We start from the raw sequence: 13,955 nt of genomic DNA, 5'->3' as shown, positions 1-13,955 counted from the left end.
TAGGTAGAAGGCTAGAGGAGTGCTCCTTGTGAGACAATGCTTCCGAGACACCAAACCTGCATTTCTGTTGTTGAAGTACATCCACACTGAATTTTAGACATCATGTAAAATTACTTTTCAGATTTAAAAAAAACATACTAGTGTTATTCTGTGTATTCAAATATGATGTGCTCCTTCGTTTTTCTTTTATGCAGCACACATTCAAAACTGCAATGTGGTAGTACCCCAGGGTTCAGTTTACAGTCTTTTCTGTACTGTTTCCTTTTGCAATCCTTAAAACATGTTTGTGTTCAAGATCTGCAGACCTAGCATTTTGATCTGAGCCTTAAGGTGTTAGAGTGTCTGCTAATTTACCTTAAACTTTTTTCTGTCATGCACAGTTCATTGCACCCTCTTAGGTATTACAGATAATCAACATGTGATATTTTAAAAAATATATAAATTAGTACTACTAATTAGGGGAACTTAATATGAACTTCCAGCATGCTAATACTTTCTGGGTAGATACAGATAATGATTATTTTATAACAATCAGGGAGAGCAAACCCACTGTTCAGGTGTTCAGGTATTTTGCATTCGTACCCCTTGGGCTGACGGTAAAGGGAGAGAATACATGTTACTCTCCAGCCTAATGGTTGAGACACTGACTTCAGAGAGGGATTAAATAGAAACTGGATCACAAATGAGTGTTTCAGTATTTTATGCAATGATTGTTGTATATGAAGTCCATGTTTTCATGCATGGATGCTCTCTGCTTGTCTTCTTTTCTCATTAAATATTTGAGGAGTGTTTAGAAAGCAGCATTCCTTCAGCAGGAGCGAGAGAGGGTGTTTCTGTCTAGAATACCACTTAGCTACTTAAGCTTGGTTTCTTGATCCCTCCATGGGGAATAGGGAATGAAGCCCTTATCAACTTCAACTTAAGCTGCAGTTTGTTGGCCTTGGTGGGTCCTTGGAGTGAGTAAGGCACTGGGCTCGTGGTTACTGGAGAGATGGAAATGCTGATAGGGTTCTCCAGAAGAGAGAGGGCATGTAGCTGGGAATGTTTGATGTCAGCTACTGAAGCACCTTTCGGGTTAGGAAATAGTGGAAGCGAGAGCTAGTGCACTGTAATATTGGATTTATCTAACTAAAGAAGGAAATAGGTGGGACAGGCTCCTAAGAGAAGCAAGGTCCCTAAGGACAGATCTACATGGGAATTACATGGTTATATATGAGTTTTCAGCTAAATAGAGGCAAACGGTATGTTCGCATGGCATAGTGCAGTGCCATGCAGAGTAATGCTAGCTTTTTGTGTCAGCATGATGTTCCTTAGTCACCCTGACTACATAAGTACTATCTACTTCTTTAAAAAACACTGTTAATTGTTCAGCCAACTCAAAACCAATTATTAAGTATTGATGCAGACATAGGGATGGTGTATGTTTCATAGCAGAGTCTGATGGCTTTTTACTTTTCCTGTAGATCAGTCTTACTTTTTGCCTTTCCTAATAATACTGAGTAATAATATAATTATAGTATGTAGTATATACTTTAAATATTATATACATTATATGTTATATTGTACATAATGTATTATGTTCCAAAGTAATAATATAACAATATGTAATAAAATTATATGGTTCTATATATAATAATTTAATAATACTGAATGTTAAACAGTTTTTTCTCTCATCTGCTTTTATATCAATTAAGTTTTTGCAGAATGTGTGGGTGGTTTTTTTTTTTTAATTGCTAACAGAATTTGATAGTGAGCACCCACTGCTGCTTTCTTCTAAGCATGATGTAACTGAACCAATGAGCACAGTGAGAGCGATCTCTCCTTGCTTCAGACAGATGCCAGCACATATCAAGTGTAGCTCACCCTGCCTCTGCTAGTCTTCTGTGGTTCTTGTGGCATGCCACAAGCAACAGCATTAGTGTAAAATTTGATGCACATGAGAGAAAATATGGGAAGTTGTTAGTCCCTTGAGTAAGAGAGTTTGATCAGCTTTTTTAGAGCAATTTGCAGTCTTGGATCACTGATTAGTTCTGGATTCTTTCAGGCAGTTTGGGGCCTAGAATGCTATTTTATTCTTTTTTGCTGACAGTTTTTCTTAGGCATACTTTGCTTATGTGCTGCTGGGTTGTAATGAAGTGTTTATAGCTCCATTCAAACCACTCAGAATCTGGTTTTGAATTTTTACTTGTTATTGACAGTGCATTGCAGTTATGCATGATTTTCTAATCTGCCACCAGGTGCAACTTGGATGATTAATCAAGGTCTTTAAGCTTTTGGTTTAAAGTTTCAGTCTTGGCATTGCGAAACCCCATCTGTCTTTGATGGTATTACTGTGTTCTTGCAACCAGCCAACACGTTTCTACCAAGAGTCTCTATATGTGAATTTTTCAGGTCCAGCATTATAGCTTCTCAATGGGGATCTACCACTGAATTCAAGGACATGACTTTTTTGATCTTCCAGTGAAATTGTAAATAAAGCCTTATGCCTCTTTAGGTGATACCAAGTCTGGGTTAAATGTGTTCATATCTTCAGGTTATGTTTGCAGTTTAAGTGTAAGTTGAAGGTGTTGTAGGTTATTTGGAATTTGTTAAATCTTTTTTGTATGTCTTGTTTTCTAAGCATAATAGGATGTCTGAAGAACTGCATTATCAGTCCCCTTTTTTCTCCCCCACCTCCAGGTGTGAGGCAGCTAGCCCACATATTCATCCTGTTGGATGGTGTAAAGAACATAAAAGAACTCTCATCACCCCACCAGGTTTGTAATCTGAGATATTTAAGGAGGTTATAGTCAGCTAGCAGCATTAAAACTCACAATAAGCTTATTGTTACTTCTCCTGAATTTTTCTTTTTGTAATTAAGAATTGCTATTTGGGGAGTTACAGATTTTTTTTACAGGACACAATATATTGAAAGTAGAAATAAAAGAGATACTAGGTATTAAGTATGCACATGTATGCTGCTTCAGTAGAGAGACATCTATCCACGGAAGATACCCCTCGGAATCTGAACAGGTTTGTATTTTTGGCTGAATGTGTTCACTTACGCTAAGAGTCATATTGTGAAAATGCTGATAAAACAAATTCAAGGTGTGTGAGATTGTTGCTTAAGAAAAACATCTTCACGTGAACTAAACATGCAAGATAATGGGTTAATGAGAAGATTGTGTTATGTGATCAAAGAATCAAACTTATAAGGGCTCTTTGGAAGGGAGGAAAACCCAATGAGAGAGACTATACAGAAGAATGAAAGTGCATTCATTAGTACGAAATATAAGACCACCACTGTTTTTCAGGACTGTTGTGTATAGCTGGATGATCTAAATGCCCTGTTGCAGAAACTGCTATCTGTGGTCTGAGAACATGGAAAATTTTAATTGGTTAAAACCAACTTTGACAGAAATTCTAATAGCCAGCAATTTTGAAAAGCAATCTGTCTGTCAGGAGGTTAATTACAGCCTATTATTAAGTGAAATCCCTTTTAAAACAAATCATAATTGGTTTCATTCTGTTCTGGATTGTGAATTATAATGGTTAAACTTCAAGTTAAACTTCTAGTGCAGAGTAAAGGCAAAGGACAGGCACTGCCTTTTCTTTAAAAGCAAAGCTGTCTTTTTTTTTCTTGCATAAAGTGTTTGTAAACATGACACTTTCTGAGAAAGGCAACATCTTCTTTCATGATGTCTGTAAATAATTTTTCAGTAGATGTCCTGGCTATTTTTTTTAGAAATTTACTTTAAACAAATTCACTAAAAGAATAGAAAGTAATCGGGTGTGCTGTACTGTGGTACAAAGCTAACTGATTAGATTGTGTTTGACAGTAAATTACTGTTTATAAAATACAGGATTAGGCTTATAATACTTGAATTAATATCTTGAATTAAGTGGACAGATTTTTCCAGTCCATATTATTTATATTCTCATATCCAAAGCAATTGTGACTTTTTCTGCTAGCTACTCAGCATTGTGTATGAGAAGACTGTTGGGGTTTTTAACCTACATGGTGAATGTGTCAGAGACAATTTAGAATAGAAAGCGTTAGGCATTCTGTAAATTAGATACCAATTTTATTTTTTGCACTGCTATGTTTAATTCTGCTCATATTTCTTCTGTGCCAGATTATCCACATGCTAAGCATTTTTCTTGGGAGAAGTATTTGGAAGAAACCAGTTCATTACCTGCACCTGCAAGGGCTTTTAAAGTGGTGAGAAAATGCTTCTATTTTTTTCATGCTTTTAAGTGTATATAATTAATTAGTTTAAGAAGAGAATACATATATGGTGTTCTTATGTTTCTAAATGTATCCAGTTAATTAGTTGCATAATAGGTGGTTTATTTTTATGCAAGTTTGGAGTTCACTGTCAGAAATCAGATAATTATTATTATAAATCACTATTACTTTATTATTTTAATCATTATAAATGGGGTTAAGTGCTATGAAATACTACTAATGAATGTAATTTACTATGGGAAATGACTGCCTAGTTATTAGAAATAATGAGATAGCTACTGAGTCATCATAACATATTTTGAACCTATGTATTTCTATCTGTACATTTTAAATGGTGCAATAAATACAGTGAGAATGTAAAAATTATTGTAGGTCAGTCTCATTGCCCATCTAGTCCATTGCCTCTGGCAGTAGCCAAGAGAGAGGGTTTGTATTTAATACCCTTCAGTAGACTTTTTCTTCTGCGAACTTGTGACTAGGGTACATGGGCAGCATCTACAGGTAGCTCCCCAGTTTAACTATGGTGTTTGTGGGCAACATTCTTTTCTTTTAGCTTCGTACTTGCTAGATTCTTTCAGTGACACCCATCTTTCCTGAGCTCTTAGGATTTCAGTGAGGAAAGCGGACTGGTCAGTTAACGCAGAAAGGATTGCAGTTAGGAACCCGCGTCAGATGGCTGGTAGCTCCCAGCCCCTTGTCTCACAGCGCGCTGAAGCTGGTTTGCCTTGGCTTTTCAGATTAGGGTCACTAATTCTGAATAACACTTTGCTAAAAGCTGGATTAATGAAAGCAGAAATGTGGTGCTCATAGCAGTTCCTGGGGTCAGTAGATCACCAGAGTTTATTACTGACCTGCAGTTTATCACTCCAAAACATGTCTGGCTTAATAATGGGTCTCAGTGTTACGTTTGCAGCAAGAAGACTTAGAGCAAGGATTAGAAAGGTATTGGGTTATATCTGGGAGGTATAGTCCATGGCAAAACAGTGGAGGGCTGTGACCTTGACTGCATCAAGCTAAAAGCAAACATTTTCTTTATCTCTCAGAGCATCCATGTTTTAATTTCTCCCCCTGGCATTCAGGGAACAGCCACACCACAGGGCTCGGCCCTTGGAACACCCCACCAGTGGCCCACAGGGTCCAGCTGGCTGTGTCTGCACCGGGAAACTGAAAAGGACATGCCACAAGAGCGCAGGCATTGACAGCATTAAACTGAGGGAGCACTAGCTGTCATGGCTCAACACTGTTCCAGAAACCATGCTAGCAGAGAGCGGCTAGGGATGGTGTAGGTCCCAAAAGGTCGCATAGACAAGGTCATCTGGCTTTGAGGATGGAAGGGAAGGAGAGCTTGACTGCATGGAGTCAGCTGTGCTCTGTCTTTTGGTTTCACAGCCAGAGAAAATCCCCTCCCTGCTTTCTGTACTAATATAATGGTAACCATATTCATGCTAATTGTGATTAAACAATAAGAAATATTTAATGGGAATAAACCACTGATTGTGTTGGAGTTTGGGTGAAGGCTTCCTGAGACAGCCACAGTATATTGTACTATGGGAGAAAATAAGAGTTCTTAAGCTGCAGCTGAGGAAAAAACACTGATGTTCTGGAAAGTCTTAGAGAGACAGATAACGTTATTTTCCTAGAAATCTAAAATAAAAACCATAACATGTCTTGTGCATATGTTCCTTTAAAATGGAAATAATTTTTGCTTTAGATTTCATAGCTGTAGATGGCAAAGATAAAATCTGATACTCCTAACAGAGACACCTTTTTTGCCAAAACAGTATTACAAACCAGGTATTTGGTCCTGTTTGGTTCTGAGTGAGTATTTGCTGTTATACCATGGATTAGTTATGTTTTCAGTAGGAGACCAAAAAAGAGTGTTTGATCCACAAAGCGAAAATACATACTAAAACCCACAAATATATTTCCTGTAGACAATTTCATAGACATTTCAGGCTGCTGGTATGTAATACTTCATTCAACACTGCATTGAAACTGATGGCCAAAATCTTGGGAAAACTTTTCTAGAGAATTTAGGAAAAAACTCAACTGATGTAAAATAAAGATTCCTACTTACTTGCTTGGAGGGCTTCAATGGAGAACCTGGAATCCCACAGTATTTACTTTATTTCTCTAGTTTAGTAACACTGGTTTGAATAATCTTTTTATGCTTGGATTTGTTGGAGGGGAGAGCAGATTTGAGAAAATGAAAGCAGAAAGTTTGCTATGTATTTTATATACTTTACAGTTTTGTGAGATTTTTGAGGTTTTCTTCTGTTTCTTGTAATACTGTTCTTTTCTAGAAACCTTCTCATGGCTTTCAGAAAAACATGAAACTTGAAGTGGTTGACAAGAGAAATCCAGTATTTATCAGAGTAGCAACTATCGTAGATACTGATGACTATAGAATAAAAGTAAGTTTTTCTGTCTTGCTGTACTATCCTGCTTGAGTGACTGATGACTACTTTATAAAACCAAAATCCTGTAGTTGTAAAATTAAGCACAGGAGGAAACGAGTCACATTGCTGTGTCCTGCTAAGCTTTTCACTGATTAATATGCATATAATTCCTTTGGAACGGGTTGTTATATTATCCTCTTAGTTATATTTGCTGACGTAGGTAGTTAGAGAGCAGAGTTGAATGTGTTCAAAAATTGCTTTGGGAATAGTTGATATAAAACAGTTGTCTATTCTATCAAGAAATGTGATCATTTAATATCAAGTGTCAAAGGGCTGCTGTGATATTTGTTTTAGGGCCCATAGAATATTTGGCCTAGGTTAATTGAACTTGTCTCTATAAACTTCCAGGGAAAGGAGAGAGATATAAGGGAGAAATAAAAAAAGAACCCTGATCTCTTGTGTCTTGTCAGTGACTTCTGCAGTTCTGAAGTTTATATTAATTATTGACTTTAGATTGGATTAATCACAGATAATGTATTTTAAAGAAATTGCAGTTTTCTGGAAGTTGTATACTTGAATTATTTTTCTTTTATTGTACAAAACCAGTTTACTCTCTGAAGCCCTTAACCATTAAAAGGGCTAGCATATTCCAGATATCCAGTTAGATGGATATGAAGGATATTTGTGTTTGCAGTTTGTACAGATTTATTAGGCATACATGGTATTTCAAGCAGAAATGCAGCTGACATTTCATTTTGAATCTGAATTAACTGGTGGTAGGGAGTCATCAGAACTAATATCTTCACACCTACACATTTTCTACCTAAACTTTTTTGGTCATGCAAAAACCAAAACCAAAACAAACAAAAAAAACCCCTCCCCAGCCTAATTTATTAAAATGACAGGATTTGTAGTTTCTAGGGTGGTAATTTGACTCTGTAGCATATGTTGAAAGAGCTCTGTATGTATCTGTGTGTACATGCATCCACCTGCGTGCATGAGAGATCTCAGCTATTTACTAGTGGAGAGGTCAAGTAAGATTTGAAGATACTTAGCTTTTACCTGAAAAAAACGCATGTGTAGCCCATACCAGTGGTTTTCTGGGAAGTCACATACTTCATTTTCTCTTCAGTTTCAACTCCTTATCCTGTATGGTCTAATTTTAGTAAAATTGTTACTTGTATGTTGGGGTTTTTTGTTTGTTTTTTTTATGTATAAATGCCATTTTTTTAGGCCTTTGCTTACTGCTCTGCTATTATTAAATCCTGGTCAAACAGGACATTAAAAAATGTTTGAATTGGGGGGGGGGGGGGGGAGAGAAAAAAGGCAGAAATTCTTGCTTAATTTAAGTATTAATGTGAGAACTAAATTTACCTGCTTTATTCCTGGGATTTGAGCCTGATGATGCAAGACATAGTAAACAACCAGATGACACCTCTCTCTTTTCTTCAGTGAGAGTATGTCTGGGTCCAGAATCTAATGTACATGTATTTTCTGTGTAACATCGATAGTTGTCTTAAAGTGACTACTGTAATGGACATGTCATTTCTAGAGATTACTTAGGGAAACCAATTTTATAGAGAATTTTTCTGATCTAAAATGTATTGTTTTCCTTTTTGATTTTAGGTCCATTTTGACGGCTGGGATGGTATTTATGATTATTGGACTGATGTAGATAGCCCTGATATCCATCCTGCAGGCTGGTGTACAAAAACCGGACACCCTCTTCAGCCCCCACTTAGTAAGAGAAATCACATTATAATGTAATGATGTTAAAAGGCACATGGACTGTGCTATCTCCTTCTCTGCCAGTTCCATCCAAGGAAGAGTAGCAACTACGATATGCAAAACAATGTAAATGTGACATTTAGTGCAAAATCAACAGTCAGTAATTAATCACTTTTTAGTAGATAGCTTTATTGACCCTTACTGTAATGGAAATACAATGTTTCTCTGTATGCATAAGAACCCACAGTCAAAACCCGAAGTAGTGATAAAGATCTGTTGCATAAAATCCTGTCCCTCTCAAAGCCAGTAATGAAACTGCTGTGGCGCTCAGTTGGGATAGGGTATTACTCTTAAAATCTTCTGTCCACGTCCTCTTGAAGGTTAGTATGCTTTTTAGCCCAAAGGAGTCCAGACTGCACTGAGAAGGCACTCCTTTCAGATGCTGTGGCAAATCCTCAAAACCAGCTAACTTCCTTTTTTTTCTTCAGCTGAGCAAAGAGGGTTTAATGGTGCCCACATTGAAGATAAATCTAACAGAGGCATGTTACCAATAATACTCTATTTACCAGTTTGCTCTCTCTGGGGATTTTGTTTTACTTGTTGAAGAAGTGGGAGGTCTGTCATAAATGACCGAAAGTTGCAGGGAGAAGAGACTTTAGTGGTAAGCATATCCCTGCCTATGCCATTGTGTTTCTGGATAATGGTAGTGAAATCACTTTAGCCAAACTTTGAAGAGATGTTTTCTAATTGAGTGCTCTTCTCTGGGATTGTTTTATATTGTGACTCTGAGGTATGGTTTGCACAAGTGCCAAGTGTTCACAGCTGTAACTGAGATCAGAAAGAGCTGTGCTTGGAAAACAAGAAATGCTGAGCAATGCCAAGTACTCTGAAAAAATTAAATGTAAAATAACTGGGATAAGGCACACACAGATTGTGTGAACGTATTACCTGAAAATTTCTGTACCTCAATTCAGCGTCTCTAAAATGTCAAGAAGAAATGTTTCCTATCAAGACCATGATCAGAATATATTCATAAGTTTTCTGAGCACTCCAGTGGTACAGTGATGACTGCCTGTTAGGAAGTTAATCATTCTGCCTTCAAAGGAGAGTCTGAATAGAGTGCCGTAAGTGCCAAAGCACAGAGTGAATAATGAGGAGAAGATAGGATGCTGGATATCTTCTTAATCTGAGATGTGCATCCTGTGTACTGAATGAAGGAACAGTCCAGTGGGAAAAAGTAGTTGGTAGCCACATAAATAAAAATTGTATCATATGGCAAAAGAGCTGAATAAGGTTGCGACATTTCTATTACCTAAAATTGAAAAAAAAAAAATCTTAGCCTAGGTGGGAGTATAACACACATACATTCATTTTGTTGGAGACATTAAAAGAAACAAAATGCAGATGCCCGTCACATACAACACATCATCTCCTCTAGGTGATGGCATAGGAGGCATTGTTCATCTCTTTCAGCATGTGACTGGTGGAAGTGACTTTTTGATACTAGTTAAGCTACAAAACCAAATATGGACAATGTGACAGGAGGGAAAGTAAACGTCCATTAAATAGAAAAAGAATAATTAACTGCACAAATACTATTAAAATAGGATGATTGCTGAATATTACATTCTTCCAACAATATGACTTTGTGTTATTCCTGTAGAATATGGTATAGAATATAGAATATTATAAAAATGCTAATATTGTTTCCAAGTCAGTTAAAGTGCATTTCAGGTTTTGTGAAAAGGTTTCAGAAGGAGGGAAGAAAATATTTTGCAAGGCACAATATTTTTTCCTCAGTCTGGAAGCTTTGTGTGAACGCTGCACAATGTTAGCAATATTAGTCTAGAGCAGTTATCATAATGGTCTTATTCTCCCAGTATTTATGTATTCATAGTGTTTTCTCTTAAGATGTAGTGAAGCCATCATGGTGGATTATGAACTTTCTGATAGCAGTTAGGGAATGAAGAGCCATGTATTGGTGTTGATTTTAATATTGTTTCACAGTGACGTAAGTAGCAGCTTCTTGCATAAATATGGACAGCCAGTTGTAGCTCTTTTAAATTACATTTTTTAGAGAGTTTGAATTTAAGTGAAGAGAGACCATTTGTAGGGAGCTAGTTTTTGCAAAACTAGAGTATCAGTGAGGCAGGACTTCCCTTTCAAAAGCATCCCTATTAGGTTAAGTCTCCCTCCAAGTCCACCAACTTGTTATGTTATAGGCATCAATTTTGCATAAAGGTAGAAAAGATAAAATTCTCTGTTCTCTCATCCATTACACCATTTTAAAGCCTATAGAAGTCTTTGGACTTAAGTGTAGTCATAGTATTGTAACATTAGCATAAGTGGAACATTTGTTAAAAAATGCTTTTGGACTGTCCTAATTATACATAATACTTCTCCATCTTTCATTATCCATCTGCGAGCAAGAACCTATCTTTCATCTAGGAAAATTTATTTAGGTAGACCTTTTTATGTCAGTATTGTTATCTGTAGAGGGAGATACAAGTCCATCTACTTTTCCAGTAAAACCAGTACTAGAGAGGCAGTGCATGTGTGCAGATGTGCAGGAGGTGTTCTCAGTTTCATATACTGGAGTAGATCTGTCTCTCACTTGCTATGAAGCTATGGGTTATATACTATGTTTGCTTGAACGTCAAAGCTAGTTTTGACAGCTACATGCTTTAATGTCTCTGCAGGCATCATTGTTACAGGTTGATGAGAACCAGATAGACTTACAAATTCAGATAAATAAAAATGTCAAAAATCTCCTTATGGCTTGTTCTTTTTAGTAGTATTTTCAGCCTTTGTTTTCACGTCTTGTTCACTGGAAAACTCGAGCTAAAAATGGAGAAGGTCAATACCTATTACAAACAGATCCCTATCTTTGGGAATAGCAGGGTAACTAAAGCGTCTGTGTTCTTGCAAAACAACCAGGTTCCAGCTACAGGTAGTTAATAGGAGAGAAATTTGAAGTCATAGAGTTCCTCTAAGATTTGCATTCTTTACATAGATGTAGATCTCCTGTAGAGATTTACTCACAGAATGATATTATTTCTCTGGTGGATTAGGTTGTCTGAATCTCCATCATGCCTTTGCAGAATGCATTTTTAAAGTACTTTAAAATTAGGTTTTGTTTGCTTATTTCTTCTCCATGTTTACTGTGATACTCTGGTATTCCTGCATATTTATGTAACTTTTAAAGATTAGATACTTTTTTTTAATCTCATATGTAATTTCCCCTGACATGCAGGTCCTTTGGAATTGGTGGAAGCTTTAGAGAATGGAGGGTGTCCCACCGCAGGATGTAAAGGAGTTGGGCACATTAAAAGAGCAAGACATATCGGCCATCATAGGTATGTGCTATGAAACTGTAATTTTACTCTTTCAATTGAGTGATGTGTGCCCATGTTTTTTTTAATTGTTGTTCACAAGAAAACAGATCCAAGCTGGAAAAAAAAAAAAAATCATGTAAACCTAAATATGCAATGATTTCAGTTGCCATGGTGAGCATGCTGAAATAAACATTAGCAATCTCCAGCTTCATTTCACCAGAGATAAGATTTGTCGAACATCATTTTTTATCACAGTTGATAGATTCAGCTACTCTGTATCTTGGTCCTGTGAGGATTCCACAGCTTGCTGGCCGGATTGCAAAATGTTACAGAGAGATATGTATAAAGAAATAACTTTTGAACCTTCTGAAATATGAGGCCACTAATTCTATTATGGCTTGGATGTTTTTGTTCTGCTTGGATGGCAGGGGTGAGGGTTTGCTAGTTGGCTTGCAAAAATGCTAAAAAGGAAATTCCTGTTGACGTATTCCCAAATGACAGCCTGAACAACTTGCTGTTTGTACCTAGTGTTTCTACAGATGCTTTTGTTGAACACCTTCAGAAATATAATACAGAAATGTGGACATCCCAAGCTGTCCTAGAGGAGAGTTGGCATAGGGAGAGCAGTAGAATGGGAGAACAGAATGGGGGACAGAGAGACAATGACAGAGTAAATGGGAAACATTTACCAAGTCAAATTTTCATTATTTTTAAAATAGTTACAGTATGAGGGTGAATCCTGAGTACTTCAGTAAGGGATATACAGTTAATGTAACATTAAGTTGAGAATTACGTATCATAAATATCATCCCAGTACCTTTTTGCAAATGAGCGCTTCAGAATTTTTCTTGGAATTTTTCCATTACAGTGTCATACAATCCTCGAATGTCGTATCACTTTGTGCTTTCTGCTGTCATATGGTTAGAGGACTGCTCTTTGGTTATTTGTCTATTCATGTTTTTTAAGTATGTTATTAAACTACTGTGGTCCAAGAGTTAGCTCTACAATCTTTTAATGTTTTTGGTGGGAGAATTACATCCTGTTGGCTAGAATTATGCTACAAGGTTTTGACGGTGTATCAGCACTAGTTGAAGTCCTGACTCATCCCTAACAAAGATACCTGCCAGCAAAACTCACTGTTATTACATGTTTAATGTGCAAAAGGCATCTTTTGCTGCAAGAAGTTCTTTTCTATCTACAGCAGAGGCATTGCGTTTATGTTGTTAGGAGGCAGAAGAACTCCTGATACTAGTGCAAGCTTTATCTCTGGGAATGGACGTGGCTAGATTAGCTCCAGTGACAAAACCTGTTGCAGTATGAACTTGGTGGTAGTGTCGTCATGACACAGTATGCTGCGCTGCTGTCTTTCAGATTATTCTCACCCTTTTCCTTTTGTCTTTTTCTGTCCATGTTCTTTTTCTTTGGTTTATTTTTTTCAGTTTTTCTACGTTACCTTTTGAGAAGCTTTGTAGCACTCAATCAGCAGGATAACTCCTTAAACAGTCAAGTTAGTACTTAAAGAGATTACCATCCTTCAGTTAGCATCTGGTAATGTACTGCATTCATGTTCTTAGTCCACTGCAAATGTGAAGTAAACTAGGCTTGCCTAAAAAGCTTCCTGGCTGCTTAGCTGAAACCTGTTTTATTTCATGTTCCAGTAGACCTGAGTCTTGTATGATTTATTAATGCACCTGGTCTGTAAGGCAATCACTTCCAATTCAGAGTATTATCTTCCTTACCATGTGCTCTCTCAGTTGCTTAGAATCAGTTGAATATACCCTTTCTTAGCCCAAGGCTGAAACTTAAACAAACAAAAAAACCAACCTAAGTGAATGTCAGAAAAGTTTTTAATTTATGATCTCTCTACATATTGGCACTAAAACTGCTAATGTTTCACAGGGAAGGGATGAGTAAGAGCTGTATGTCTAGTTAGTTCATGTAGTCTTTGCTTTTATAACTAGATTTTCCATGGTATTTAAAGTTGTTACGCTTACTCATCCTGAATATTAAGAAAAGAAAGAAACTCATGGCACTCCGTTGTGTTTTATTTTTACTACAGTCTTAGCAATCTATTATTTGCATTTTAACAGGTAGTTCTAGGGGTAAAAATATAACAAAAGAGATTTTGTTGAGCATAAAACAGGCATTTGCTCTTTCATAGCAAATAAATTAACACTGTTAAGTATCTTACTCACTAACTATATTGGTTTGCCCTCTGTGCTGGTATTGTTGGGTTTTTTGTGAGCATTTCTGAGGAAAATAATG

The 13,955-nt window shown here is 36.8% G+C and overlaps 1 protein-coding gene across 1 annotated transcript in view; it reads left to right on the top strand.

Moving 5' to 3' along the window:
• L3MBTL3 (l(3)mbt-like 3 (Drosophila)) overlaps positions 1-13,955 on the top strand; it is a 77,152-nt gene that overhangs the window by 42,267 nt on the left and 20,930 nt on the right. The window contains exons 11-15 of the mRNA XM_010574707.1: positions 2,680-2,756; positions 4,116-4,201; positions 6,532-6,642; positions 8,254-8,368; positions 11,609-11,711. Coding sequence (XP_010573009.1) covers positions 2,680-2,756; positions 4,116-4,201; positions 6,532-6,642; positions 8,254-8,368; positions 11,609-11,711 — 492 coding nt within the window. The remainder of the gene's footprint in view (positions 1-2,679; positions 2,757-4,115; positions 4,202-6,531; positions 6,643-8,253; positions 8,369-11,608; positions 11,712-13,955) is intronic.

Source organism: Haliaeetus leucocephalus, unplaced genomic scaffold (assembly GCF_000737465.1).
Source record: "Haliaeetus leucocephalus isolate CR32 unplaced genomic scaffold, Haliaeetus_leucocephalus-4.0 Scaffold450, whole genome shotgun sequence".
Lineage (NCBI taxonomy): Eukaryota > Metazoa > Chordata > Aves > Accipitriformes > Accipitridae > Haliaeetus > Haliaeetus leucocephalus.
The sequence above is the reverse complement of the archived record's forward strand: the minus strand, read 5'-3'. Positions and strand labels throughout refer to the sequence as shown.